This window comes from Halichoerus grypus, chromosome 4 (assembly GCF_964656455.1).
Source record: "Halichoerus grypus chromosome 4, mHalGry1.hap1.1, whole genome shotgun sequence".
Lineage (NCBI taxonomy): Eukaryota > Metazoa > Chordata > Mammalia > Carnivora > Phocidae > Halichoerus > Halichoerus grypus.
Genome location: NC_135715.1, coordinates 155,535,449 through 155,562,578, shown reverse-complemented (window position 1 = coordinate 155,562,578; position 27,130 = coordinate 155,535,449). Strand labels below are relative to the sequence as shown.

The 27,130-nt window shown below is 37.2% G+C and overlaps 1 protein-coding gene across 1 annotated transcript in view; it reads left to right on the top strand.

The window, feature by feature from the left end:
- The window catches only part of DNAH7 (dynein axonemal heavy chain 7), a 261,052-nt gene that overhangs the window by 99,377 nt on the left and 134,545 nt on the right, over positions 1-27,130 (top strand). The window contains exons 28-36 of the mRNA XM_078071131.1: positions 2,656-2,868; positions 4,530-4,628; positions 8,925-9,173; positions 11,315-11,464; positions 14,094-14,276; positions 14,627-14,803; positions 17,508-17,639; positions 23,898-24,122; positions 26,681-26,878. Coding sequence (XP_077927257.1) covers positions 2,656-2,868; positions 4,530-4,628; positions 8,925-9,173; positions 11,315-11,464; positions 14,094-14,276; positions 14,627-14,803; positions 17,508-17,639; positions 23,898-24,122; positions 26,681-26,878 — 1,626 coding nt within the window. The remainder of the gene's footprint in view (positions 1-2,655; positions 2,869-4,529; positions 4,629-8,924; positions 9,174-11,314; positions 11,465-14,093; positions 14,277-14,626; positions 14,804-17,507; positions 17,640-23,897; positions 24,123-26,680; positions 26,879-27,130) is intronic.

The window sequence follows — 27,130 nt, the reverse complement described above, 5'->3', positions numbered from 1 at the left end:
AAAAAAAAAAAAGCTTACTGAGGTCCAGAGAATGTCTTCAGAGTCATCCTCGAGACTTCCCTCTTCTTCACCCAGTGATTCAGCCAGTCACCAAAACCAGGCATCCTATTATACAAAAGCCTTATAATTCTTGCTGCTCTTGCTTGGTCCCACTGCTGCACCTTCCTTCCCTCCCTCGTCATTCTTCCCCTGTGTGTCTTACTGCAACAGCTCGCTTGTCACCAATCCCTTCTCCACTAAAATTCACTATAATTTATTCCCCATTATAATTCTACCAGTGTCTTCAGAAGAAATCTAATCCTATAACTTCCAGACCTAAAAAGCTATTGGGTTTTGTTTTTGTTGTTGTTGTTGTTTTGCCTACAGGAAAAAAGTTCAAAGTTCTTGGCCTGATCTATAAGAACCTGGGAATTAGGACCCAATGCATCTGTCCTCCCATCTCCCTAGACCTATGTCGTCATGCAGACAGTCCCATTTTGACTTCCTGTACATCTAGATAAGATCTGCATAGTGGAGCAATTTCTTAAGCACATTGCTACATTAGAGAAGTTGTATTTAATATTAAAACTATTCGGAAGAATCAATATTCAATAAACATTTCAGAATAGTTGAATGTTAGAAGCCATGGTAAAATGGGCATGTTCCAGATCTTCTGATGTCACAAAGCCAATAACCTGATGCATAGCTTTCCAGAAGGATAATGCTTACATTCTGATACCTGTATCAGAATTTATTCAAGCCCTGGTATGATACCTGGAGCCAAATTCTTCTTTTACACTCAAGAGAGTACATCATTGGTTAAGCCAGAATTGAACTTAAATTTTTTTAAGAACACTAAAGTACCTTTAAACTTATTGCTATTACTAACAAATTATTTCTGACACATTCCAAATCAAACCATATCATATCAGTATTTCTCACACAGTTTGAGAACCATTGAATTAAAATATTCACCTAAAATTGTTTTGAGGAGGATGCTTTTCTCTGTGGTAAATAGAAATCGATGTTAAATCTTTGGTGGAGGATTCCTAGTAGATGGGACATCATGATAACCCCTTGAAATTTCTTTACCACACTGTATTTTTTGTTCTCTTGGCCACTGATCTGTCTGTTCCATGGTGTTCCATGGCCATATTGCTAGTAGGGCTGAGGGAATGTGAATAGAAATTTGTGAAATATCTGATGTGGTCAGGGGGAAGCCTACACCACACAGACCTGGATCTTCACCTGAAACCAATAGCAGTTGATACTATTGTAGAAAGACTGTACCACCCAAACCTAGCTGGACCCACTGACTGATTGGTTCATTCATTCTTTCTCTTATTTGTGAAAAAAAAATAGTTGTTGAGAACCTACCCTTTTAAAGAGGTACCATCTGTGTAGTAATTCTCTTGCATTCTCTTTTCCTCAAGTATGTAGTGCTTTAGAGCACTTGCTTAAGCTTCTCTGTTTCAAATTATTTGCTCAAGCCATATATTTTTAACATTTTATTCTTTATTTAATGGTAACCTTATTGATAAAATAGCAGTACTAAGGCCTCTAGTTAGTAATTAACATAACACATTGGAAGGATCTTGCTCGATGCCAATCTTTTATTTGTTCTCAACCTGGAACAGTCATAACAGATCACTTAAGCAAGATGTCTTATTTCCTATGTGCCTTGTGTTTCAGGTAACTCAATGAATTCCCAGAAGATATTTATAAACTATCTGAATAAAACTGCCATTTTTCTAGGAGCCTAGCTGTCTCAGTCAGTACAGCATGTGACTCTCAATCTTGGGGTTGTGAGTTCAAGCCCCATGTTGGGCATGGAGCCTACTTAAAAAAATTGCCATTTTTTTATCTTTAGTACACAAAGGTCCTGGCTTAATGTATGAGCTACTGAAGTAGGTCCTGATACATACTGACATTCTAAACTTAAATTTTCTTATTTATTCTTTTGAAATCTGTCTAGTTTTCTACTTAGCTATCACATGACATTTATTTGTCCCACAACATTTAAAAATACCATGAGAAAAAAAACTTTACAATTTGGAAAATTGATTTATCATAATTAATAATAATGATCTGTGGCTTATTTCCAGTTTTTATTTCTTTATTATGCTTGGTGAAAGACTGACGTGGTGACTGCAGACTCAAAAAGTTAAAAATATCTCAAAATACCTTATTTATCTAACATAGCCTTGTTATTAGGAGTTATCTGATTAGCCCGCAGCATAAAATTAATTCGATTCCAGGAGAGCCTCACTTGAAGCCTGGTCTCCCAATACCATGCACTTTCTCACCAGCCCATATGAAAAGCCCAGCTTTTGGACATCCCAGCAGACTTGGATATATTTTCCCTATAACCTGTCACTTCCCAAGAACAATAGAGCATAATTGATACTTAGCATGTGAATTAATAATTCACCCAAAACCTAAGTATCATGAACGTTCTTAAAAGCATAATTTAAGGAAAAATAGTGATACAGAAATTAATGATATTTATAACAATTACAAGAAACACGTTTTTAAAATTAAGTGTTTTTATCTATATGATTTGGACGTTGTAATTGAACATTATTGCAGAAAAGTAGTCATAACACATTAGGAAATGCACAGTAGGGTTGTCTTTACAATGGTCTTTTCAAAAATGCCTTTCCTGCACTCCTGTAGGCTCTCTTTCGGACAGTAGCAATGATGGTGCCTGACTATGCCATGATTGCTGAAATAGTCTTGTACTCCTGTGGGTTTGTCACAGCTCGGCCACTGTCTGTAAAAATCGTGGCTACCTACCGCTTGTGTTCAGAGCAATTGTCCTCGCAACATCACTATGACTATGGCATGAGAGCCGTGAAGTCTGTGCTCACCGCTGCTGGGAATCTGAAGGTAGAGAACTCAAGTGATTTCTTACTCATGAATTTTCTGTTCGTAAATCTCAGGACCCTGTGTCTTCACAGAGTTCCAGTAACTGGTTGGTTTCATCAACTGAAAAAAATCCAGCTATTGTACTAAAAAAAATAGTTGATCATTTGCACATGTGAAAAAGGAAATTTTATGATTTGTAAAAACTTAGACGTAATTCTTATTGAGTTCTGTTCCGTAATTTTAAATGTATGAAAATAGGTACTACCAAGGAATGAAATTCGTTGCTGCTGAGAAATATTTTGAAGGCTTTCAGTCTATATGAATATGTACAGCTTTAAAGGGAATAATGTATAATTAATAAATATATACAAATGTGCCAAAACATTATCAATTAATGTAATTATATAATTACAGCCTATTGTAGACTAGCAGTTATAGACTTGCAATATAATGTTTGTATTTGAAAATGGTATAAATCATAACTATATAGATGGAAAAATCCATATATTTTAAGACTTGTGTAACTTTTCATTGAAAGTATTTTGTGGAGGCGTGAACTAAAACTGTGCATTAGTTCTTTATGAAACAAAGCAAGGTAGGCTATACTTAATAGCAAAATGCAAAATGTGACCTTGGAGTTTATAAAATTTTCATGTTCATGTTTTGTTGAAGATAAAGATTTTAAAATATATTCTACATGATTAAGAACCATGGCATGCATTTTTATCTTCTGTAATAAATATTACTGAGAATGCTGATATATAATGGTAATATTCTATTTCACATTAGCCTAGAATAACTGCACACCATTGTTTTTTGCAATAAACAAATGCAACTAGAAGTAACAATTTGTATTAACCTGGCGTTGTCAGGATTACACTGTGGTCAGATAATGGGAAAGATAATGCATTGTCTAGTGTATGTTATCACTGACATCTTGACTATGGAATTGAGCTATTAAAGTTACATAGCAAATGAATCCTTTCATCCTTTGTCAAAAGCTAATTTAGAATTGTTGAAAGTGTTGGCTTGAATATTTTGAAGTTTATTTTTATTATATCAAGAAACAATTTAAACATTTGCTTTAAAATAATAGCTTCTCAAATAACAAAATAGACTTTTGACACCTCACAATTTAGGTGTGGTTAGACTGATCCAAAGACAAAGTCCATATGAACAGGATTAGCTTTGGCATTGGGTGCTCTGAACTTGACTGCTGGGCATCACTGACTTTGTAAGAGTAAAGCCAGTTAAGTTGGAACATGGAATTCATTAGGCAGAAAGATTCTAGAAGAAAGGAAGAGGGTTCTGGAAAATTAAATGCATGATAATAGGAGAAACTTTGGAGTGAGATGTTGAATAAAGTACTGAAGTTGGGAGAAATAATTTGGAGTTCATATTTTTGTGAACTCTGCAAACCTTATTATGGGCCTGACAACGGTTCAGAGTTCAACCAGGTTTTTAGTAAACTTTGAGATTACCACAAGTGTTTGGGAATTTTTTCAACCTCTAAAATTATTAACAATCCAATTAAATGAAAAGAAATGAGAACAGTTTTATGTGGGTTTAAATTGTCTTTGGGGCCTGTGTGTGTATGCATGCGCGCGCGCGCGTGTGTGTGTGAAGATGTAGGGGGTGCACTTAGCGTATGGAGATTTCATCATGAGTGTATTTTCTTTTAGCTGAAATATCCAAATGAAAATGAAGAAATTTTGCTGCTTAGATCTATTATTGATGTAAATCTGCCAAAATTTTTGTCCCATGATTTACCACTCTTTGAGGTAAGGATATTTATTATTTTGGTGTATCAGAATTTTTATAATAATGTATTTATCAAATGTCCAAGTTTGCAATTCCCTATGAGAAACTTCTACAGAAAATAATGATATGGCGCAGAGAAACATAGATCATTCCATGTTGAACTTGAAGTGTGTTTAGCTCTGTTGCTTCAGATGACTTTCGAGAAGTTGGGATTTTTTAAATAGTACTTTTTGTTTAACTATGCAATGTAAATAAGCACACAAAAGTTATGAAATATGTTTGCTGATAAATTGCACTAGAATGTAGGCTCCATGAAGGAAAATAATGCGTCTAACACACCACTGAATCCTTTGCACAGAAAAGGTACTTGGCAAATGTTTGTTAAATTAATAATTGAAGAAATTTTTTTTAAAAAGCTTAATTTCTTGGGATGCCTGGGCGGCTCAGTTAGTTAAGCGTCTGCCTTTGGCTCAGGTCATGATCCCGGGGTCCTGGGATCGAGTCCTGCATTGGGCTCCTTGCTCAGTGGGGAGCCTGCTTCTCCCTCTGCTTGCAGCTCCCTCTGCTTGTGCTCTCTTTCTCTGACAAATAAAATCTTTTAAAAAAATAATAAAAAGCTTAATTTCTTTAAAAGAGTATAATGGCTTTTATGAAATTGATGTTTTTCAGGATGATTTAAAGGAAGAACTAAGTTTAATTATCTAGTTATATTTAAGATTATACTATTATTAATTGAGAAGGAGTATTAGAATAATGGTTAAGGTTTTCATATTATCATTTGATGTCATTCTTTTCCTTTTCTCTGTCTCAGTTAGAAGGAATTGGGGGGGCCATGGGCTCCCAGCAAGTGTTAGATGTTGCACTAATATGTGCTGCCTTAAAGTACAGGCAGTGGGGCGCCTGGGTGGCTCAGTTGGTTAAGCGACTGCCTTCGGCTCAGGTCATGATCCTGGAGTCCCAGGATCGAGTCCCGCATCGGGCTCCCTGCTCGGCAGGGAGTCTGCTTCTCCCTCTGACCCTCCCCCTCTCATGCTCTCTCTCTCTCATTCTCTCTCTCAAATAAATAAATAAAATCTTTAAAAAATAAAAATAAAAATAAAGTACAGGCAGTTAGCTTCCAGTGTGTAAGGACTGAAGTGGTATGACGTTATGGGGATGGGGAGGGGTGACACTGCCACTGTGGTGTGGCCCATTGTCATCTATTCTCCATAGTAACCATGTTTCATCATTCCAAAGGATCTTTCCATAGTACTTAGAGCTGGCAGCATAAATATAGAGTGACACTATGAGGAATAGGTTCAAATTTTCTTCCTAATGTTTTTTCCTCAGTTTCTTTGGTACTAGGATACTGTACAAATTTTTCAAGAGTAAAGACTCTATTTTTATAAAGTGGAAATATACCTCACCAGATATGTTCTCAAGCAGTTGTGTATTCATCCAGTGAACACTTATTGAGCAATATCTCAAAAATGGAGCATAACTGTCACTTCAGATTAGGACAATTCCTTGTTGTGAGATTGTCCCCTACACTGTAGAGCATTAGGCATCCTTGCCCCCCACCCTCACCCCAGTGTTGATAGATCTCTTCTGTTGTGACAACCAGACAATTCCACGTATTTTTGACTCTCTACCAGGCAGGAGAGTCAGGGGAACTGGTCTTGGTTGAGAACCACTGGATACCAAAGATGTTTTCGAGTGGTCTCCTTCATTCAAGGTCAACCAAAAACAATTTGAACAATCTGAGAAGATATGTTTGTTTATTTACCAAATACTATGCACTTACTATGTATCAGACACTATTCTAAGAGCTTTGCAAATAGTAACTTATTTAACGCTCACAATGACCCAGTAGGTCAGGTGCTATCATTATCCCTGTTTTACAGATCATTTAACTGAGGCAAAGGTAATTAGCTTTGATTTATGTCTAGTACATGAGCGAGTGGGGATTTCAACCATGTAGTCAGGCTGCAGAGTGCTCTTAACCACTGAGCTGCATTGCATTTTCCTCCTCTTTATCTCACGGAAACATTGCTTTGATAAACTAAGATCAGTTTCTCCATAACAGCATTTGAAGGATTAAATATAGGGGCAATTAAACTCAGAATTCATCAATTCTCAAGTATAGGTCAAATGTGTGCTTTCACATGAAGCACTTCTGAATTTTTACTTTTACCTTCAGAGTGAAAATAAGTCCTATTTCTTACATAGGTTTGCTATAATACTTATAAAATAGCCTTAACAGTTTATAAAGGTATGTTTCTTAGAACTTGCAATCAACTTTATGTATTCCTATACACTAAGTATGGAATCCTAATTCTTTCCAATCATACATCATATGATTTTATCAGTTTCTAAAGCTGCCATAGCAAAATACCACAACTTGGTGGCTTAAGACAATAGAAAGGTATTCTCTCAAAGTTCTAGAGGGAAGACATCTGAAATCAAGGCTCTAGGAAAGACTCCTTTGCCTCTTCTTAGCTTCTGGTGGCTATTGGCAATCCTTGACATTTCCTGGTGTGGGTTGGCATCACTCTGATCTCTACCTCCATCATTACATGGCCTTCCCTGGGTGTATCTGTGTTTGAATCTTCTTCTCCTTTCTGTTATGAAGACACCAGTCATTGGATTTAAGGCCCAGGATAACGTCATCGTAATTTATCTAATTATATCTGCAATGATCCTATTTCCAAATGAGGTTACATTTTGAGGCTTTCTGTGGGCATGAATCTTTGAGGGACACAAAGCTGATTAAAATCCTGGCCACCGCAATGATTAAAATACCTTTGAACTAATTTTTGTATGTGATACTGAGGTATGGATTAAGGTTCATTGTTTTGACAAATCCAGGCATTCTATCTTTTTATCTTTTCTCTACCAAATTGTTTTTGTGCCTTTGTTGAGAATGAGTTGTTCAAATGTGTGTGGGTCACTTTCTGGGCTCGCCATTCTGTTCCATTGGTATATTTGTCTATTGTTATACAATATGAAGCTGTCTTTATAATAAGCCTTAAAATAAGGTCATATTTGTCTAACTTTTTAACTTAAAAGTATTGTAAAATTGTAAAAATTTCTAGAAGAAAACGGGAGAAATCTCTTGTGACTTTGGCTTAGGCAAAAATTTCTTAAACACAGCATCAAAAGCACAATGCATAAAACAATAAATTGATAAAATAGACTCATCAAAACTTAAAATGTTCACTCTTTGAGAGACATTGGTAAGAGGATGAAAGACAAGTTGCAGACTAGGAAAAAATATCTGCAAATTAGATATATGATGAAGGACTTGTATACAGAATATTTAAAGAACAGTCAAAACTTACCATTAAGAAAATAAACCAATTAAAAATAGGCAAAAGATTTGAAAAGGCACTTCACTAAGAACATATACATAAAGCAAATAAGCACATGCAAAAACATTAGTCATCAGGAAATGCACATTGAAGCCACAGTAAGATACTGTGACATACCTATTAGTGTGGATAAAATTAAAAAGACTGACCATACCAAATATTAAAAGTGTTATACCCTGCTGGAATGAATGTACAATAATACAACCACTTTGGAAAGCAGATAGTTTCTTAAAATATTAAACACATAACCACCATATTATCCAGGTTTTCCACTCTTCAGTATTCAACCAAGAGAAATGAAAGCATTTGTCCATACAAAGAGTTGTATATAAGTGTTCATAGCAGTTTTGTTTGCAAGAACTCCAAACTGGAAACAATGAAAGTATCCATCGACAGGGGAATGGATTTAAATGTAATACTTGTATGCATTGAACTATTAATACATGATGTCACATATGTGAATCTCCAAATCTTTATGCTAAGTAAAAAGAAGTCAGAAAAAAAGTAGTACCCATAATGTGTAACTTCATCTATATTAAATTCTAGACAATGCAAATAAAAATAGTAACAGAAAACAAATTAGTGGTTTCCTGGTGATGGAGGTGGCAAAGAGAGTAGAGAAGGAGGATTACAAAAGGTCACAAGGTGACTTCTGGGAGTGATAGGTTGATTATCTTGATTGAGTTGATGACTCCACTTATTGAATTTGTAACACTTTATATAGTTCATTGTATGTCAGTCATACCTCTATAAAGCTGTTAAAAATACTGTTGAACTATTTAATGGCTCTATTTCCATCATTATTAAATATGAGGATGGGAGGACTTTCATCACGTTTATGTGTATGTATGTGTGTTTGTGCGTGTGTGTGCATGTATATGTGTATGTGTGTGTGTGTATGTGTGTGTGGAGAGAGAGAGAGGCTATCAGATATGTAATATAAATCCCCACATCATCTATCATCAGGGAATCACTTCAGATTTGTTTCCTGGTGTGAAATTACCAAAACCAGATTATAATGATTTGCTAGCAGCTATCAAAGACAACTGTGAATCCATGAATTTGCAAATGACCAGATTCTTTTCTGAGAAGATACTTCAAATATATGAAATGATGATTGTGCGTCATGGTTTTATGATTGTTGGGGAACCGTTTGGAGGAAAAACCAGTGCATACCGTGTCTTAGCTGGAGCACTAAATGACATATGTGAAAAGGTGAGTGTGTTATTAATGCATTGATTTATTCATAATCAGCTTTGTGCAAGATAGAATGTATAGTGATTTTAAAAGACACTTTAATGTAGCAACTTAAAATCATGGAAAAAAATGAGTCAAAAGGAAAATACTACTAGAAAGGTAACATGAAGCAATTATGAAGTTTAGCGTATGAAGGATCTATCATAGGTTTGCTGGTCAACCTTTTACTTCTTTTCAAAATTTTATTTATGAAGGTAACACATGTTGTAGAAAAAATCTGAAAACATGAGAAGACTGAAAGCTTTCTTTTCATACTTTCAAGAGAGTATTTTTCATGTTCTGGGTGATTAGATTAATAATGTAAACTTCTGTGATTGGATGCTTGTGGTATCGGAGTGAAAGTGTGTTTTGTGTTATATAACACATGTGCACACAAATGCAATAAATGCTTGTATTACTCACAATTCCCATCTTACACATCACAGTTTGGTCTACTTTGACATGCTAAAGGAATGAGGCTATTTTTAATTCTCCAACTAATACTGCATTTCTGTCTACTTTTTGTATTTTGAATAGTTTTTGCTTCACATATTTCATTGTTTGTAGCCAAATGGGATTTGTGATCATGATATCTTGATTGTGGAGTCTCACTGGCCTTGCTGCATTTTGGGGACAAAAATCTTGCTTTAGTGGCAACAACTTCCTCTGACTAAGAGGGTGGAGCTTTCCCATACTTCTCAATGTAGGATGATGCGTTGTTACCCCTTTGGTGGGCACAGAGAAGAACGTGAAGACCTCGAGCTTGTTTTATTTTTTAGTGTTGTTATTCCACATCTTTTCTTGAGTTCGGTAGTTTGTGTCCCAAGCCCTGGGGGTGGTGGGCAGAAGGCAGTGTTGGGAAGAGTTTTACTTGTTATGATCTATATCTATATCTATATATCTATATCTATATCTATATCTATATCTATCTATATCTATCTATCTATCTATCTATCTATCTATCTATCTATCTATCTCTACCAGACATTCTCTGAGAGAAAATTAAAAGATCTAAATACACGGGACTATGTTCCATTCTCACAGAACTGAAAAGTTAATATTCCTAAGTTGTCAATTTTGACCAGAACCTTGAAATCTGGTGTGGGAATTATACAAAATTATATAAAAGATGTTATATATATATATATCTCCCTCTCCCACTCCTCCTGCTTGTGTTCCCTCTCTTGCTCTCTCTCTGTCAAATAAATAAATAAAATCTTTCAAAAAAATAAAATAATGTATCATCAGTTCATCATTCATAATACTATACCACCCCAATGCAAGTCTTTAATAGTAGGGGAAACAGTAGGGGGCTTGGGGGGCAGAGGGAATATGTGTGAAACTCTGTACTTTCCACTCAATTCCTCTTTAAACCTAAAGCTACTCTAAGAAAATAACATCTATTAATTAAAAACATAAAATCTCATGCCCTAAGGGTGTTAACATCTTTTGTATAATTCCCACACCAGATTTCAAGGTTCTGGTCAAAATTGACAACTTAGGAATATTAACTTTTCAGTTCTGTGAGAATGGAACATAGTCCCCTGTATTTAGATCTTTTAATTTTCTCTCAGAGAATGTCTGGTAGCATGAGTCAGCCAATTACAGCCCATAGGCCAGCTTTGGCCCCAAACCTATTTTTCTAATGCCAGAGAACTTAGAATGGTGGTAACATTTTTTAAGGTTTATAAAAAAACAAAAAAACCAGAAAGAAAGAAAAGAAAGAGAAACGGAGAAGAATATGTGACCAACTATATGTAACCTGAAGAGCCTATAATAGTTACTATCTGACCCTTTACAAAAAAAACAAATTGCCAACTCTCCTTTTGTAGTTTTAGGTTTATAGTTCTTTCACATCATTTGCTAATTTATTACCATTTCATGACTTTTAAGTACTATTGTCAATGGTATTTGTAAAATTTTATTTTTTTTTTAGTTGTTCATTGGCCCTGTATAGAAAATACAACCAGTCTTTACATATCGACTTTGTATGCTTTGCACTCCTTGCTTCTGGTAGTTTCTTTGCGGAGTCTAGGATTTTCTACATATCCACTCATGTTTTTTTTTATGTATAAAGACAACATCCTTCTAATTGAATGGCTTTTTTTTTCCCCATTAAGGGGTTAATGGAAGAGAACAAGGTTCAAATCACTGTTCTAAACCCCAAGTCTGTCACCATGGGTCAGCTGTACGGACAGTTTGACGTGGTGTCACATGAGTGGTCCGATGGTGTCCTCGCTGTCAGCTTCAGAGCATTTGCTACTTCAACGGTAAGCACTAGCACTTGAGTGTGCGCATTCAGAAAGACCGTCATAGTTCCTTCTGATGCATTTCTGACTTGTTTTCCAGTTGTTTCAGACAAACATATTTCTAGTCCCAGGTATTTATTTAAAACACAATCCTGGATGGTCCAGCAGTGTTTCCGTGAGGAACATTGTTAGCACCTACAGAGATGCCAGAGGCCGGGCTGGCCAGACCCTTTGCCTTGGTGTGCAGAGAGGAGACAGCAGGAGAAACAAGGGCAGGGAAAAGCACTCCTGGCTCTCTTTTTTTCTGGTTAAAGAATAGAGGAAAGAGAACATTGAATAATGTGAGCTTTTGCCTCCTTCAGCAATGTTCTTCCGTCGCCCACCTTTTGGGCTGCTGTCTCAGTCATACCCACTAATTGTTAGGCATGCTCCAATTCTTAGACAAGAAATTGCAGACCTTTATAAAACAATACCTTGAAGTTCTAACACTTGGCCCTACCACGTTAGGAAGAGAATGGGCTGCCTGTGTGCCAGCCGCTGACTGTTGTGAATGAGAACGGGCACTAACCTCCTCCTGGCTTATTCTGCTGATGGCTGTTGCCCGCTCTTACGAGAAGGAGTCCACAGACCACTGAGTGTTAATTTGATTGCTGTAGGTTAGCAGGCTGTGCACAGAGTGTGAGCAAATGGGAGACAGCTTGCTAAGTCTGGTCTTAGAAGGGGGAGATGCCTGGGTGGCTCAGTCAGTTGGGCGTCTACCTTCGGCTCAGGTCATGATCTCAGAGTCCTGGGATCAAGCCCCACGTTGGGCTCCCTGCTCAGCCAGGGGTCTGCTTCTCTCTCTCCCTTGGCCTCTCCCCCACTCATTCTCTCTCTCTCTCTCAAATAAATAAATAAAATCTTAAAAAAAAGAGAAGGGGGGGCGCCTGGGTGGCTCAGTCGTTAAGCGTCTGCCTTCGGCTCCGGTCATGATCCCAGGGTCCTGGGATCGAGCCCCACATCGGGCTCCCTGCTCCGCGGGAAGCCTGCTTCTCCCTCTCCCACTCCCCCTGCTTGTGTTCCCTCTCTCGCTGTCTCTCTCTCTGTCAAATAAATAAATAAAATCTTTAAAAAAAAAAAAAAAGAGAAGGGGCCTAGTCTAGAGACATTTAATTTATTAAATCTTTTTAAAATAAAAGTTTCCTTTATTCTGCCTACCATGTGTCCTGACTTTGGTGCTCTTTATCCACTTAAGGACCCAGCTGATCATGACTCTTTCGTCAGTGTAATAATAGACAAATGTCAAAACTCAACACTGCTCTTAATGGCTCAAGGACCTCGGACAATAAGTAACATAAGAATTGGCTTTCATGGGGCAGAGATCTTGCCCAGTATCAGGCTTTACTAGTAATTTCAAGGATAAAAGTAACTGTGAGGCAGATGGAGGTGTGAGATCATTGATACAACTTCTCAGGTTCTTTCCTTTCACAATGGATGCACTCTGGCCCAGATTAACACATGACATCTCTAGATAATGTATGTAGTCACATTATTTATACAGAAATAATTATGAGATACGTGCCATTTTATACTCAGTTACATAGCATACATTACATTTTCCAGGACATTTTGCCCCATAAACACTCAGTCTCAGAGAGGTTAAGGAGCTGATCTAAAGTCACACAGCTGGTAAGTAGTAAAGCCAAATGAAAAGTGAGGTCCTTCAGACTGTAGAGCCCAGCATCTTGCTGTTAGATGGCCGTGTTGCCCAAAGTGAAGATTAGCAGGCATGGGAAGCCAGCAGTGCAAGGGAAAGTTGATCTTGAGGTGATACCTGAGGTATGAGCTCTTCCTTGCTTCCTGAGCATGGCCATAGCTGGCTTTTGAGTGTGGGTGTGGGGCAGCCTGAGTCTATGACGGGTCCGCTGTCTTGTAGATTAAAGCAGTTGGCTACAGGGCCTGAGAAAGTGTTAGGATGGATTCAAATCCCTCACCACTTCAACTTGAATTCATATTTGCTGCAAGTGAACCAGGGCATTGTCTGTGTGCCGAAAAAAGCAGATTCATAAGATCTGGAAAGGAGAATCAGCTTTTGTACTCTCCAGTGACTACCTGGCCACTCCTTAATATTTGTTGAGCATTTACTGTAGTTCAGACAATGTGCAAATATTGTCATATTTATCATTGTGAGACTGAATCATATATTAATTTCCTGTATCATCATGAAACCATTCAACCTAAGAGGGTGTGTACATGTGAATTCATTCAATGGAGGGAAGAAAAAACTTGATTTAGCACCCAAGAGTGCTAAATCTGTATGAACATAACACTACATAGAATCAGATAATTTCAATGAAAACTGTTTTCCCTGGCAATTATATTTTTTTCTCATAATACTTTCTAAAACATGTTATATGTGAGTCCAGAAACATTGGAAAAGATGGGATTTTGAGAAAAGATGTTATATTTCTGTCTCGTCCATGGCATATATAGGTTTCTTCAGTGACTCTCTCTCCACATACACGCACACACTATTCAAAAGATGCTGTTACATTTTCATGGTGAAATTAATTTTAGGAGTTACATTTTTAAATTGTGAAACATTATTGGACTGTTTCCTTACATTATCACTATTAATTTTTGCCCTTTATTCATCATATGCATAAACCAGACGCCAGATAGGAAATGGTTAATTTTCGATGGACCAGTAGATGCAGTGTGGATTGAGAATATGAATACGGTGCTGGATGATAACAAAAAGCTGTGTCTGATGAGTGGGGAGATTATTCAGATGTCACCACAAATGAATCTTATTTTCGAACCAATGGATTTGGAAGTTGCTTCTCCTGCTACTGTAAGTTCTCAATTTTGACATCTGCTTATAAATTTGAAATGCTATAAATGCTTTTCTTAGTAATTTTGACTTTGAATGGAAAAAATTAGTAGAATTCATTTTAATAGTACTCCAATTCTTTAAGAACAGGCATATCTTTTGACTTACCTCGACAAATTTAAGAGTCAGGGATTTTTTTCCTCTTTATCTAAAACCATTGGTAAAGTCATACACAAAAATTTAGATCATGAAATTACATAAAATTAAACTTTTTTAAAAAGAATTTTCTGAAGGTTATAAGAAACAGATGTACCAAGTCATATTTCTTATAGAAACATTACCTTGATAGTAAACAATTTTTCTTTTTCCAGGTTTCCAGATGTGGTATGATTTACATGGAGCCTCACATGTTAGGCTGGAGACCACTAATGTTGTCTTGGATAAATCTTCTACCTGCTGCGATTAGTCTTATTCAGAAAGAATTTATAGTAGGCTTGTTTGACAGAATGGTCCCAGTTTCTGTTGAATTTATTAGAAAGCATGCAAAGGTAAGAGGGATGAGAATTTTAAGACTTAAATAAATGGAAAATCCAAATCAGCCAAATAAATTCATTTTAATATCTATTGTTAATGTCAACTCTCAGATACTAAAATAATTTAACAGGTTTAACTAAAAACTTACCCGATTAAAGTAAAAAGATTTTAATTTACATACTTACTCTCCAAAAAAAAAAGTTAATGAGGCATTTTAGGGTTTGAGAAAATGTATGGATGCTAATCTATTCCCTCCTAAAAAAAAAAAATCTTAAAAGTCCACCTAACCACATCTGGGTAAAAATATCCTAAAATGTTATCTCTCATTTCTCAGGGACTATTATATTTTATATATTTTCTTTGTTTTTCAAAGTTCCTAGAATAAATATGTATTATTTTATAATTTTCTTTGTTTTTCAAAGTTCCTAGAATAAATATGTATTATTTTATAATCAGCAAAAGGCCAATTTTTAAAAGTAATTCATTTATGACATCAAGGAATTAGATAGTGGGTAATAATGGAGGAATATGTTACTGCTTCAGGCAGGCTAAATGAGGAAGCCACTCTATTTAGCACGAGTGCATCTACTTGTTTAGAGATGACTGTTGTTGGCTAAAAAACTGGGATTCAGGGAGGAAAGTCAGTCCCCGGTAGAAGACTGAAAGAAGTCCAAATCCATTTTTCCTTCTTTCAGCGTATCCTGGGGATTGGTGCAGGGGGAAAGATACAATGGGGGGAAAGGACAGCATGAATGGAAATCTCCTGCCTCTGAGAGTTGATCTAGTTCCAGCCAGGCTCTTAAACCCTCCCCAGCTGGAAATTGTAGGGAAAGTATGCTTAATTTCTGCTCTGGGAGATGTCAGCCAAAGGTCTTTTAGGATGACTTTAGCTCTGGAACAAATAGAGGCACACAGAGCTGCTGTTTCTCCTGCCGTTGGAAATAGAATAGAAAAGCTTAAGGCATAGGTTGGGTTCAAGGTACAGACACGGAAAGCAGAATTTAAAATCATGCCAGTGGATATTACCTAAAGAGGAAAAAAGATACAGAGCAAAGAATAGAATCCCGGGTGCAGCTGCGATTTCAGGGAGGAGAGCCTTTTAAGAAGCAAATAGTCGGTATTACCAAAACCACTAACAGGTCAGGGCAGAAAAGGAGTGGCACATGTCCCTTGGATTTGACAATTGAGAAGATCATGGGGAGAAGGACATGGCCCAAACACTTTCAGGGAAGAGACAAGGTTGCTCCAGGGCAGTTGGCTGAATGTGGGAGCTCTTTCAAGAAGCTTGCCTGTTAAAAAATTTAAATACCAAGCAAACATGAAATGTGTTGAAGATGAGAAGTAATCATGTTTCAAAAACAGTTAAACTTGGAAAATAAGCTATAGGTGCCCTCCCCAACCCCTACATTGTCAGAGAATGTAGGTCTTACGAATGTATGAATTTTCCATATAATAACTATCTTTTCAGTAGCAAAAGAGAAAACACACTTTTAATACGAGCTTCTAAAATGGTGTTATATGAAAACAATGAATCGTGGATCACTACATCAAAAACTAATGATGTATGGTGACTAACATAATAAAATAAAATAAAATTTAAAAAAAACTAAAAAATAAAATAAATAAAATGTACTATGCACTTTTGTCCTTTCAAATTTTGGATTCCTTTTAGTTACTATATAGTAATAAGTATCTTATTTTGTATTTTAGTCTTGCGTCAATAATACTTAGTCCCATCTTTAGAAACTCCGTTGTCATTTCTTTCTTTCTTTTTTTTTTTTAAAGATTTTATTTATTTATTTGACAGAGAGAGAGACAGCGAGAGAGGGAACACAAGCAGGGGGAGTGGGAGAGGGAGAAGCAGGCTCCCCGTGGAGCAGGGAGCCCGATGCGGGGCTCGATCCCAGGACGCTGGGATCATGACCTGAGCCGAAGGCAGCTGCTTAACGACTGAGCCACGCAGGCGCCCCTCCGTTGTCATTTCTGCCTGTTTCTACTGGGACAGTGGCTGAAGATGAAGTCTGCTGCTTCTAAACTTCAGAGTCCGTTTCAGAGAGTTAATGCTTACGTGTTAACCACGAAGCGATACCACTCTAAAGATTGGAGGGAAGAAGACACATATTTGTGGAGAACTTGCTGTATGTGGTGCACGGTGCTAGGAGGCGTACACACTATTGCATTTATTTTATAAACTGTCATGGTGAGACCCAAAAAAGTAAAGTGCATGGTGTTTACAGCACTCTGGGAACATTTTGTGCTCTTCAAGCCTTGCAAATTTATTTCATAGGAGTGAGTTTACTACGAGGACTGCTGTAAAGATGTAGAAAATAAGTTTGGAAACACATTCATTAATTTTAATTCTCTGAAAGATTTTTTTTAGTGTTTTGATTTACAAAATCGGTATAAAGATAGATTCTAGGTCATTGATGAATGCAACTGACCATGTAAAAGTAAACTTTTTGATTTTGGCAATCAGTGCAGGAGTGGTTCAAGAGTGCATCCACGGGACAGGACATCCAGTGGCACCACACGATAGACTAGGGAATTGATCTGTGTCTCAGTTTTCCCACCTGCAAAACGGGAAGTATAATAGTGCCTTTTCATAGGTACTATGGCTATGAGGACTAAGTAAATTCAATAAGTATTAGTTGATGCTATTTTAATTAGTGCCTAATTTAAGTTAATTTGTTTTATACACTTTTCCCCCTGATTTTTCAGGAATTATCTCCTACTTCAGATACAAACTTAGTCCGATCCTTAATGAATCTAATAGACTGTTTTATGGATGACTTTGCCGATGAAGTCAAGGTGAGAGAGAGAAATGATCGAGAAACGTACTCTTTACTGGAGGTAAGGTCCATTGCCTTTGAATCTTGCAATAGAAAGACATCTGCTTTCCCCAAAGCTTCCTGATTAATAACTTCCTATCTCCCCTGGCCCTAGAGGCTGGACGGCAACGAAAATAGTAGGTGCCTGTAAGGAAGCTCCTCCACTGGCAGTTCCATTGCATCATGAGGTTTGGGTGAACCCCAGTGATACCCTTAGATCTGCTACTCAGATCTTAGGTCATTTAACCAGCCTCAGAAATTATCAATCCCCAGGACAGCAGTGACCTTTTTTTTAAAAAGATCTTATTTATTTATTTGAGATGGAGAGAGCATGCGTGTCTGCGCGCATGCCCACATGAGCAGGGGAAGGGGAGGGGTAGAAGAATGGGACAAGCAGACTCCCTGCTGAGCAGGGAGCCTGATCCCGGGCTCCATCCCAGGACCCTGGGATCACGACCTGAGCCGAAGGCAGACGCTTAACTGACTAAGCCACTCAGGCGCCCCAGCAGTGACCATTTGATAACCAGATTCACCTCTCCTTCAACCTGCAAATCATAATAATTCTTTGTGTTTTTCCTTGATTTTCTTCCCTTTTTCTTGAGATACAACTGTTTAAAATATATGTGTGGGTATAAATATATATTAACATTGAGGAAAGCAAGAAAATATGTATAAACACATTTTTCAAATAGGAATAAAATTATCAATGGACCTTGAATGTTCCTTGATAAAAAATTATGTATTGTTAGTGGTAGCACTTCTAATGTGGTCAAGATGTTGCTCATATTATGTATATTCTATTAAATTAATTAAAAAAATTTTATTAACATATAATGTATTATTTGTTTCAGGGGTACAGGTCTGTGATTCATCATTCTTACACAATTCACAGTGCTCACCATAGTACCTACCCTCCCCAATGTCCATCACCCAGCCACCCCATCCCTCCCACCCCCCTCCGCTCCAGCAACCCTCAGTTTGTTTCCTGAGATTAAGAGTCTCTTATGATTTGTCTCCCTCTCCGGTTTCATCTTGTTTCATTTTTCCCTCCCTTCCCCTATGATCCTCTCTCTTGTTTCTCAAATTCCTCATATCAGTGAGATCATATGATTCTTGTCTTTCTCTGATTGACTTATTTGCTTAGCATAATACCCTCTAGTTCCATCCATGTCGTTGCAAATGGCAAGATTTCATTTTTTGATGGCTGTATAATATTCCATTGTGTATATATACCATATCTTCTTTATCCATTCATCTGTTGATGGACATCTTGGCTCTTTCCATAGTTTGGCTATTGTGGACATTGCTGCTATAAACATTGGGGTGCATGTGCCCCTTTTGATCACTACATTTGTATCTTTGGGGTAAATACCCAGTAGTGCAGTTGCCAGGTCGTAGGGTAGCTCTATTTTCAACTTTTTGAGGAACCTCCATACTGTTTTCCAGAGTGGCTGCACCTGCTTGCATTCCCACCAACAGTGTAGGAGGGTTGCCCTTTCTCCACATCCTCGCCAATATCTGTCATTTCCTGACTTGTTAATTTTAGCCATTCTGACCGGTGTGAGGTGGTATCTCATTGAGGTTTTGATTTGGATTTCCCTGATGCCGAGCGATGTTGAGCACTTTTTCATGTGTCTGTTGGCCATTTGGATGTCTTCTTTGCAGAAATGTCTGTTCATGTCTTCTGCTCATTTCTTGATTAGATTATTTGTTCTTTTTGTTCTTTGGGTGTTGAGTTTGATAAGTTCTTTATAGATTTTGGATACTAGCCCTTTATCTGATACGTCATTTGCAAATATCTTCTCCCATTCTGTCAGTTGTCTTTTGGTTTTGTTGACTGTTTCTTTTGCTGTGCAAAAACTTTTTATCTTGATGAAGTCCCAATAGTTCATTTTTGCCCTTGCTTCCCTTGCCTTTGGCGATGTTTCTAGGAAGAAGTTCTGCAGCTGAGGTCGAAGAGGTTGCTGCCTGTGTTCTCCTCAAGGATTTTGATGGATTCCTGTCTCACATTTAGGTCTTTCATCCATTTTGAGTCTATTTTTGTGTGTGGTGTAAGGAAATGGTCCAGTTTCATTCTTCATGTGGCTGTCCAATTTTCCCAACACCACTTGTTGAAGAGTCTTTTTTCCATTGGACATTCTTTCCTGTTTTGTTGAAGATTAGTTGACCATAGAGTTGAGGGTCCATTTCTGGGTTCTCTATTCTGTTCCATTGATCTATGTGTCTGTTTTTGTGCCAGTACCGTACTGTCTTGATGATTACAGCTTTGTAATAGAACTTGAAGTCTGGAATTGTGATGCCACCAGCTTTTCTTTTCTTTTTCAGCATTCCTCTGGCTATTCGGGGTCTTTTCTGGTTCCATACAAATTTTAGGATTATTTGTTCCATTTCTTTGAAAAAAGTGGATGGTATTTTGATAGGGATTGCATTAAATGTGTAGATCGCTCTAGGTAGCATAGACATTTTCACAATATTTGTTCTTCCAATCCATGAGCATGGAACATTTTTCCATTTCTTTATGTCTTCCTCAATTTCTTTCATGAGTATTCTATAGTTTTCTGAGTACAGATTCTTTGCCTCTTTGATTTATTCCTAGGTATCTTATGGTTTTGGGTGCAATTGTAAATGGGATCAACTCCTTAATTTCTCTTTCTTCTCTCTTGGTGTATAGAAATGCAACTGATTTCTGTGCATTGATTTTATATCCTGCCACTTTACTGAATTCCTGTATGAGCTCTAGCAGTTTTGGGGTGGAGTCTTTTGGGTTTTCCACATAAAGTATCATATCATCTGCAAAAAGTGAGAGTTTGACTTCTTCTTTGCTGATTCAGATGCCTTTTATTTCTTTTTGTTGTGTGATTGCTGAGACAACAACTAGGGCTTCTAGTACTATGTTGAATAGCAGTGGTGATAGTGGGCATCCCTGGAGTGTTCCTGACCTTAGGGGAAAAGCTCTCAGTTTTTCCCCATTGAGTATGGATATTCACTGTGGGTTTTTCACAGATGGCTTTATGATACTGAGGTATGTACCTCTATCCCTACACTCTGAAGAGTTTTAATCAAGAAACGATGCTGTACTTTGTCAAATGCTTTTTCTGCACCTATTGAGAGGATCATATGGTTCTTGTTCTTTTATTAATGTATTGTATCACATTGATTGATTTGCGGATGTTGAACGAACCTTGCAGCCCAGGAATAAATCCCACTTGGTCGTGGTGAATAATCCTTTTGATGTACTGTTGGATCCTATTGGCTCGTATTTTGGTGAGAATTTTTGCATCCATATTCATCAGGGATATTGGTCTGTAGTTCTCCTTTTTGATGGGGTATTTGTCTGGTTTTGGGATCAAGGTAGTGCTGGCCTCATAAAATGAGTTTGGAAGTTTTCCTTCCATTTCTATTCTTTGAAACAGCTTCAGAAGAATAGGTATTATTTCTTCTCTAAATGTTTGGTAGAATTCCCCTGGGAAGCCATTTGGCCCTGGGCTCTTGTTTATTGGGAGATTTTTGATGACTGCTTCAATTTCCTTGATGGTTATGGGTTTGTTCAGGTTTTCTATTTATTCCTGTTTCAGTTTGGGTAGTTTATACGTCTCTAGGAATGCATCCATTTCTTCCAGATTATCTAATTTGCTGGCATATAGTTGCTCATAATATGTTCTTATAATTGTTTGTATTTCTTTGGTGTTGGTTGTAATCTCTTCTCTTTCATTCATGATTTTATTTATTTGGGTCATTTTTCCTTTTGGTAAGTCTGGGCAGGGGTTTATCAATCTTATAATTCTTTCAAAGAACCAGCTCCTGGTTTCTTTGATCTGTTCTACTGTTCTTTTGGTTTCGATTTCATTGATTTCTGCTCTAATCTTTATTATTTCTCTTCTCCTGCTGGGTTTAGGCTTTATTTGCTGTTCTTTCTCCACCTCCTTTAGGTGTAGGGTTAGATTGTGTATTTGAGACCTTTCTTGTTTCTTGAGAAAGGCTTGTATTACTATATCTTTCTGCTTAGGACTGCCTTTGTTGCATCCCAAAGATTTTGAATAGTTGTGTTTTCATTTTCATTTGTTTCCATGAATTTTTTTTAATTCTTCTTTAATTTCCTGGTTGACCCATTCATTCTTTAGTAGGATGCTCTTTAGCCTCCATGTATTTGAGTTCTTTCCAACTTTCCTCTTGTGATTGAGTTCTAGTTTCAAAGCATTGTGGTCTGAAAATATGCAGGGAATGATCCCAGTCTTTTGGTACCAGTTGAGGCCTGATTTGTGACCCAGGATGTGATCTATTCTGGAGAATGTTCCATGGGCACTAGAGAAGAATGTGTATTCTGTTGCTGTGGGATGGAATGTTCTGAATATATCTGTGAAGTCTATTTGGTCCAGTGTGTCATTTAAAGTCTTTATTTCCTTGTTGATCTTTTGCTTAGGTGATCTGTCCATTTCAGTGAGGGGGGTGTTAAAGTTTGCCACTTGTTGGGTCCCTGCTGGAAGAGCAGTGGCCCGACTGTGCCGTGGATCATGGTTTATGGCAACCCCGAGCTGAGAGCCCACTCCTCAGCTCCATCTTTGCAGCTGGCTTTCCCGCTCCGATACCTGGGAGCTGTGCCGCACTCAGGCACCCCTGGTCTTTCTGTGACCCTGAGGGTCCAGAGACCACAGTGTCCCAGCGAGGGTTCCAACCCCTGCTTAGCCACTGGAGTGATGTCCCTCAGTGGAGCAGACTTCTCAAAGTTCCGATTTTGTGCTCTACTGCTCTATTGCTTGCCAGTAGCTGGCTGAGGAGGCTCCCTCCCCCGTGCCATGGTCTGTCTTCTTGAATATCACCTCAGATTCACTTCTCCACACATCCTACCTTCCAGAAAGTGGTCGCTTTTCTGTTCAGAGGGTTGCTGCTATTCTTTTCTTCGATCTCCTGTTGAGTTTGTAGGTGTTCTGAATGGTTTGATTAACTATCTAGCTGAATTCCTAGGACCAGATGAAATTTAGGTCTCCTACTCCTCTGCCATCTTGCTCTCCCTCTAAATAATTTAATTTTTAATTTAGTTTTAAACAGTTTCCAGAGAGAAACAGCCTGTTAGTAATCTAGGAGTAGGCAAACAGTGTTGAAGTAGAGCCCAAAATTTTTAAGAGCATAGTCAAGATTGTGTTTGTTTTGGCATTAAAAATGGGATTTGAGGGGGTGCCTGGGTGGCTCAGTCAGTTAAGCATCTGACTCTAGATTTCAGCTCAGGTCATGATGTTGAGGTCATAGAATCAAGCCCCACATTGGGGCTCCATGCTCAGCTGGGAGTCTGCTTGAGATTCTCTCCCTCTGCCCCTCCCCTCCCACTCTCTCTCTCTCAAATAAATAAATCTTAAATAAAAGGGGGATTTGATTTTAAATCAAGAAAATAAGTTTTCTCCATGCTATTCCTTATATTCCACATATGAGTGAAACCACATAAGGAATAACACAGAGGACCACAAAGGAAGGGATGGAAAACTGAATGGGAAAAAATCAGAGAGGGAGACAAACCATGAGAGACTCTGGACTCCAGGAAACAAACTGAGGGTTACAGAAGAGAGGGGGTTGGGGGATGGGGTAGCTGGGTGATGGGTATTAAGGAGGGCACAGGTTTTAATGAACACTGGGTGTTACACACAACTAATTAATCATTGAATACTACATCAAAAACTAATGATGTACTATATGTTGGCTAACTGAACATAATAATAAAAAAAAGAAGAAGAAAATAGGTTTTCTTATTTAGTGTTGGGTCTTGTCATCTGCTCTGTTTTCTTGCCTAAGCCTGGTAAGAAGAAGGCTTGCAGAATGGCAGTTCTAGTTATGCAATCAATGCTCAGATTGTTATTACACCAGGTAAATAAACAAATATGAATTTGTTCTACTTTTAAGAAAACACTATCAAAATTTAAATTAAAAAGCAAGTATATTGTGGGTATTGATTATTCCTTATGAAAATATGCCTTAATAAAAAGTTATCTAAATGTGCTTTTTTAATATCAGGGTCCTGCCATGTACTTAAAATATCACGTGATTTACCAGACTAATCATTCTAAGGTTTCACAGTGTACTTTGCATTGTATTATCTTTTCCGATAGCAAGATTTTTTAAGACATGCAATTTGATTTTTTAAAATCTAATTATTATAAAATCCTGAGATAACCTACTATAACATATTAGTTTATTAAATTTCTTTCAAAGATATTAATCTAATCTGATTCAAGCTTCAAGAATACATTAAGTTATTCTTTAATGCACTCATCTTCTCATCTCTCCAATGCAGGGCATTTTTCTGTTTTCATTGATCTGGTCCATCGGAGCTTCCTGTAAAGATGATGATCGGTTGAAATTTGATAAGATTCTTCGAGAACTAATGGAAGGCCCAATTTCAGAACTAACTCAAAATAAGTTTAAATTACTGAGTGGCATGGAACAAACGTCTTCAAAAGCACTAACTGTCCCATTTCCTGAAAAAGGAACAATTTATGATTATCAATTTGTCACTGAGGTAAGAGCTCTGAAGCAAGATTTACAACTACCAAACAGGCAAGTTCCCTTGGAGACATATGGCACATAAAGGCCCTGGGGCCATCTTGTCAACACTGTTTACCTTAAGAATCAGCATGGGGTAGTAGAGGAAGGTGCTCTGGCTTTGAAGTCAGACACATCAGGGTTTAAATCCTTGTAAAGCCACTTTCTTTCTGTATAGCCTTGGACTAGTAATCTTTCTGAACCTTGTTTTTCTCTTTGATAAAATAAGATAAATAGTAACAACTGATGGGCGTATTGGATTCATTAAATATAAGTACACAGTATGACATCTAGTCTAGCACTAGGTGCATGCTGTTTTAGGATACCTCTTGGGATTCATATGGTACATGTTAGCATATCACAGGTGCTAAGAAGTCCTGTAGGAACATAGCTGGGTTAGTGGTAATTCAACACTTGCCAAATGAATTGGACAATAAAACCTGGGTGGTGTTTGTTTACTTGTTTATGTGTAACAGCTCATATGAGTACTGTATTGAGGGTGTTTAGGAATACCTATTTAAATATGGAGCTTGAAGTGAAATTGGATAATACTGTATCCCCAGAGGGTAATCCTATCTCACCAGTATTTCTTTAATGAACTTACTTTTCTAAAGCCTCCCTAGACTCTATTATCTGGATGGACCATGATCTATCCAAACAGTTTCCTACTCTTAGACATTGATCTGTTTTTGTTGTTTCTTAGTTTTTCTGCTGTGGTGAATATTCTTTTTTTTTTTTTTTTTTAAGATTTTATTTATTTGCGAGAGAGAGAATGAGAGACAGAGAGCATGAGAGGGAGGAGGGTCAGAGGGAGAAGCAGACTCCCTGCTGAGCAGGGAGCCTGATGTAGGACTCGATCCTGGGACTCCAGGATCATGACCTGAGCCGAAGGCAGTTGCTTAACCAACTGAGCCACCCAGGCGCCCTGGTGAATATTCTTGTATACAAGTCATTGTGTACATATCTAATTGTTTCTTTAAGATAAGTTCCTAGAAAAGGAATTTGCTGTATCAATTTATAAATTTTAATGGCTCTTGAGATGTATTGCCAAGCCCACCTCAGAAGAGATTCTTCACCCTGCCAGCCACAAGATATTATCCTTTTATTTTTTGCTAATTTTATTTTATTTCAAATTACTAACAGTACCCTGCATTTTCAGAGCATCTTGCAGTTTACTAAGCTTTTCCACCATCATTTCTATTTGTTTCCCAACATCTCAGTGAAATAGGAAAGATAGTATTATTTTGCAAATCTTCCCACTGGGGAAATTAGGGCTCAGAGATATTACATGATTTTTCCCAGTATCACAAAATCTCTAAATGAATATTCACTCCAGAAAGATTCTTAATCTTTCCTTTCCCATATGGTGGCAAAAGATCCATGTTACAAAAGATTATCAAGAATATGGGAAGGACATTGTTTCTTCTTCAGTTCTAGAAAGTTCTAGATACTTCTTTGCAATACAGTTCTTCAACTTGATGTGAATTCACCCTCCTAAAAAAAAAAAAAATCTGTACTATATGCATAGCACCGTGCCAGAGGATACAAAAATGAGTAAGTCACTGTGCTGCCCTCAGTGAGTTCTTAACCTCTTCAGAAGACTGTCATGTGACACTCTAGGCCAAAAGAGTACCCTGTGGGAAGATCCAGGGACCTGGGCATATTGGGAAACAGTAGGTCCATCAGTGGGGCTGGAATGTGGGACACATGAAGGAAGGAGGGTCTGAATTCTGATGTGTTTCGAATGAGGAACTTAAATTTGATTCTGTAAGAATGAAGAGAGCAGTGATGTTTTTCTAAGGCAAGAGAGTTAACATGCTATTTTTGAAAGTTTTTGTTCTAAAGACTGCATAGCAGATACAAATTTTAGTTGACAAGGTAATTGGATACAAAGATATAGTATAATGTTAATTCATAATAATAATCTCTCATGAACAAATCTTGGCATTCTAGATATCTGTTGCACAACAATGTGAATATAGTTAACACTACTGAACTGTATGCTTAAAAAATGGTCGAAGGTAAATTTTAGGAGTTTTTTTTTAACCACAATTAAAAAAAACTCACCTAAAATGATAAGCTTATGTTATACATACCATTATAAAAGTACGAGCAACATGCAGCTGATGTTCTAGGGAAAAAAATTCTATATTGGTTAACACTTACTGAATAAAATTCTTTGCTCTTCAGTGCACTGATTAGTTTTCTCAGTGCCATTAAAGAATCTAAGATTTGGCCAAAATATACGATCTTTGGGTTAACATAATCAGTGGTTTTAGCAATCAGAAATATCACAGCACTGCCACTTCATTTTGATTCATATAAAAGCCTAGTTTCTCCTCAATTTAACACAAAATTTAACTTTAAAACTCAGAGTGAAGTGTTTTAAAGAATAAAAACAAATATGTAAATATCAGCGTTTTCTGGTTTTGTTTTTGGTCTTGATCTTTGATCTTTTCTACAATGGCACAGGATAACAGAGCTTTGAAAGTATTTTATAACAATATTCACCATTTGGCTGTTTATTATAAACAGGGAATAGGAAAATGGGAACCATGGGTAAAGAAATTGGCAGATGCTCCTCAAATTCCTAAGGATATGATGTTTAATGAAATCATTGTACCAACTCTGGACACGGTTCAATGCTCTGCTTTAATGGAATTGTTGACCACCCATCAAAAGCCTTCAATATTTGTAGGACCAACAGGAACTGGAAAGAGTGTTTATATTATTGTAAGTATTGTAGAAATCTACATGTTAAAATGTGCATAATATGCCTAAGAAGGTTATTTTTTAAACTACCTGAAATAGATTTCATATTTTTTAAATATTAAAATATTTTGATTTGTAGCCACAGAGAATTTTTGAGTAACTGTCTATTTATTTTAGAAATTGACTAAAGATATGCCATTTTATATCACTAAATTATTGTATCTTTTTAAATTATTGTACCTTTTAAAATAGCTCATTTAGGATGAAGAATTT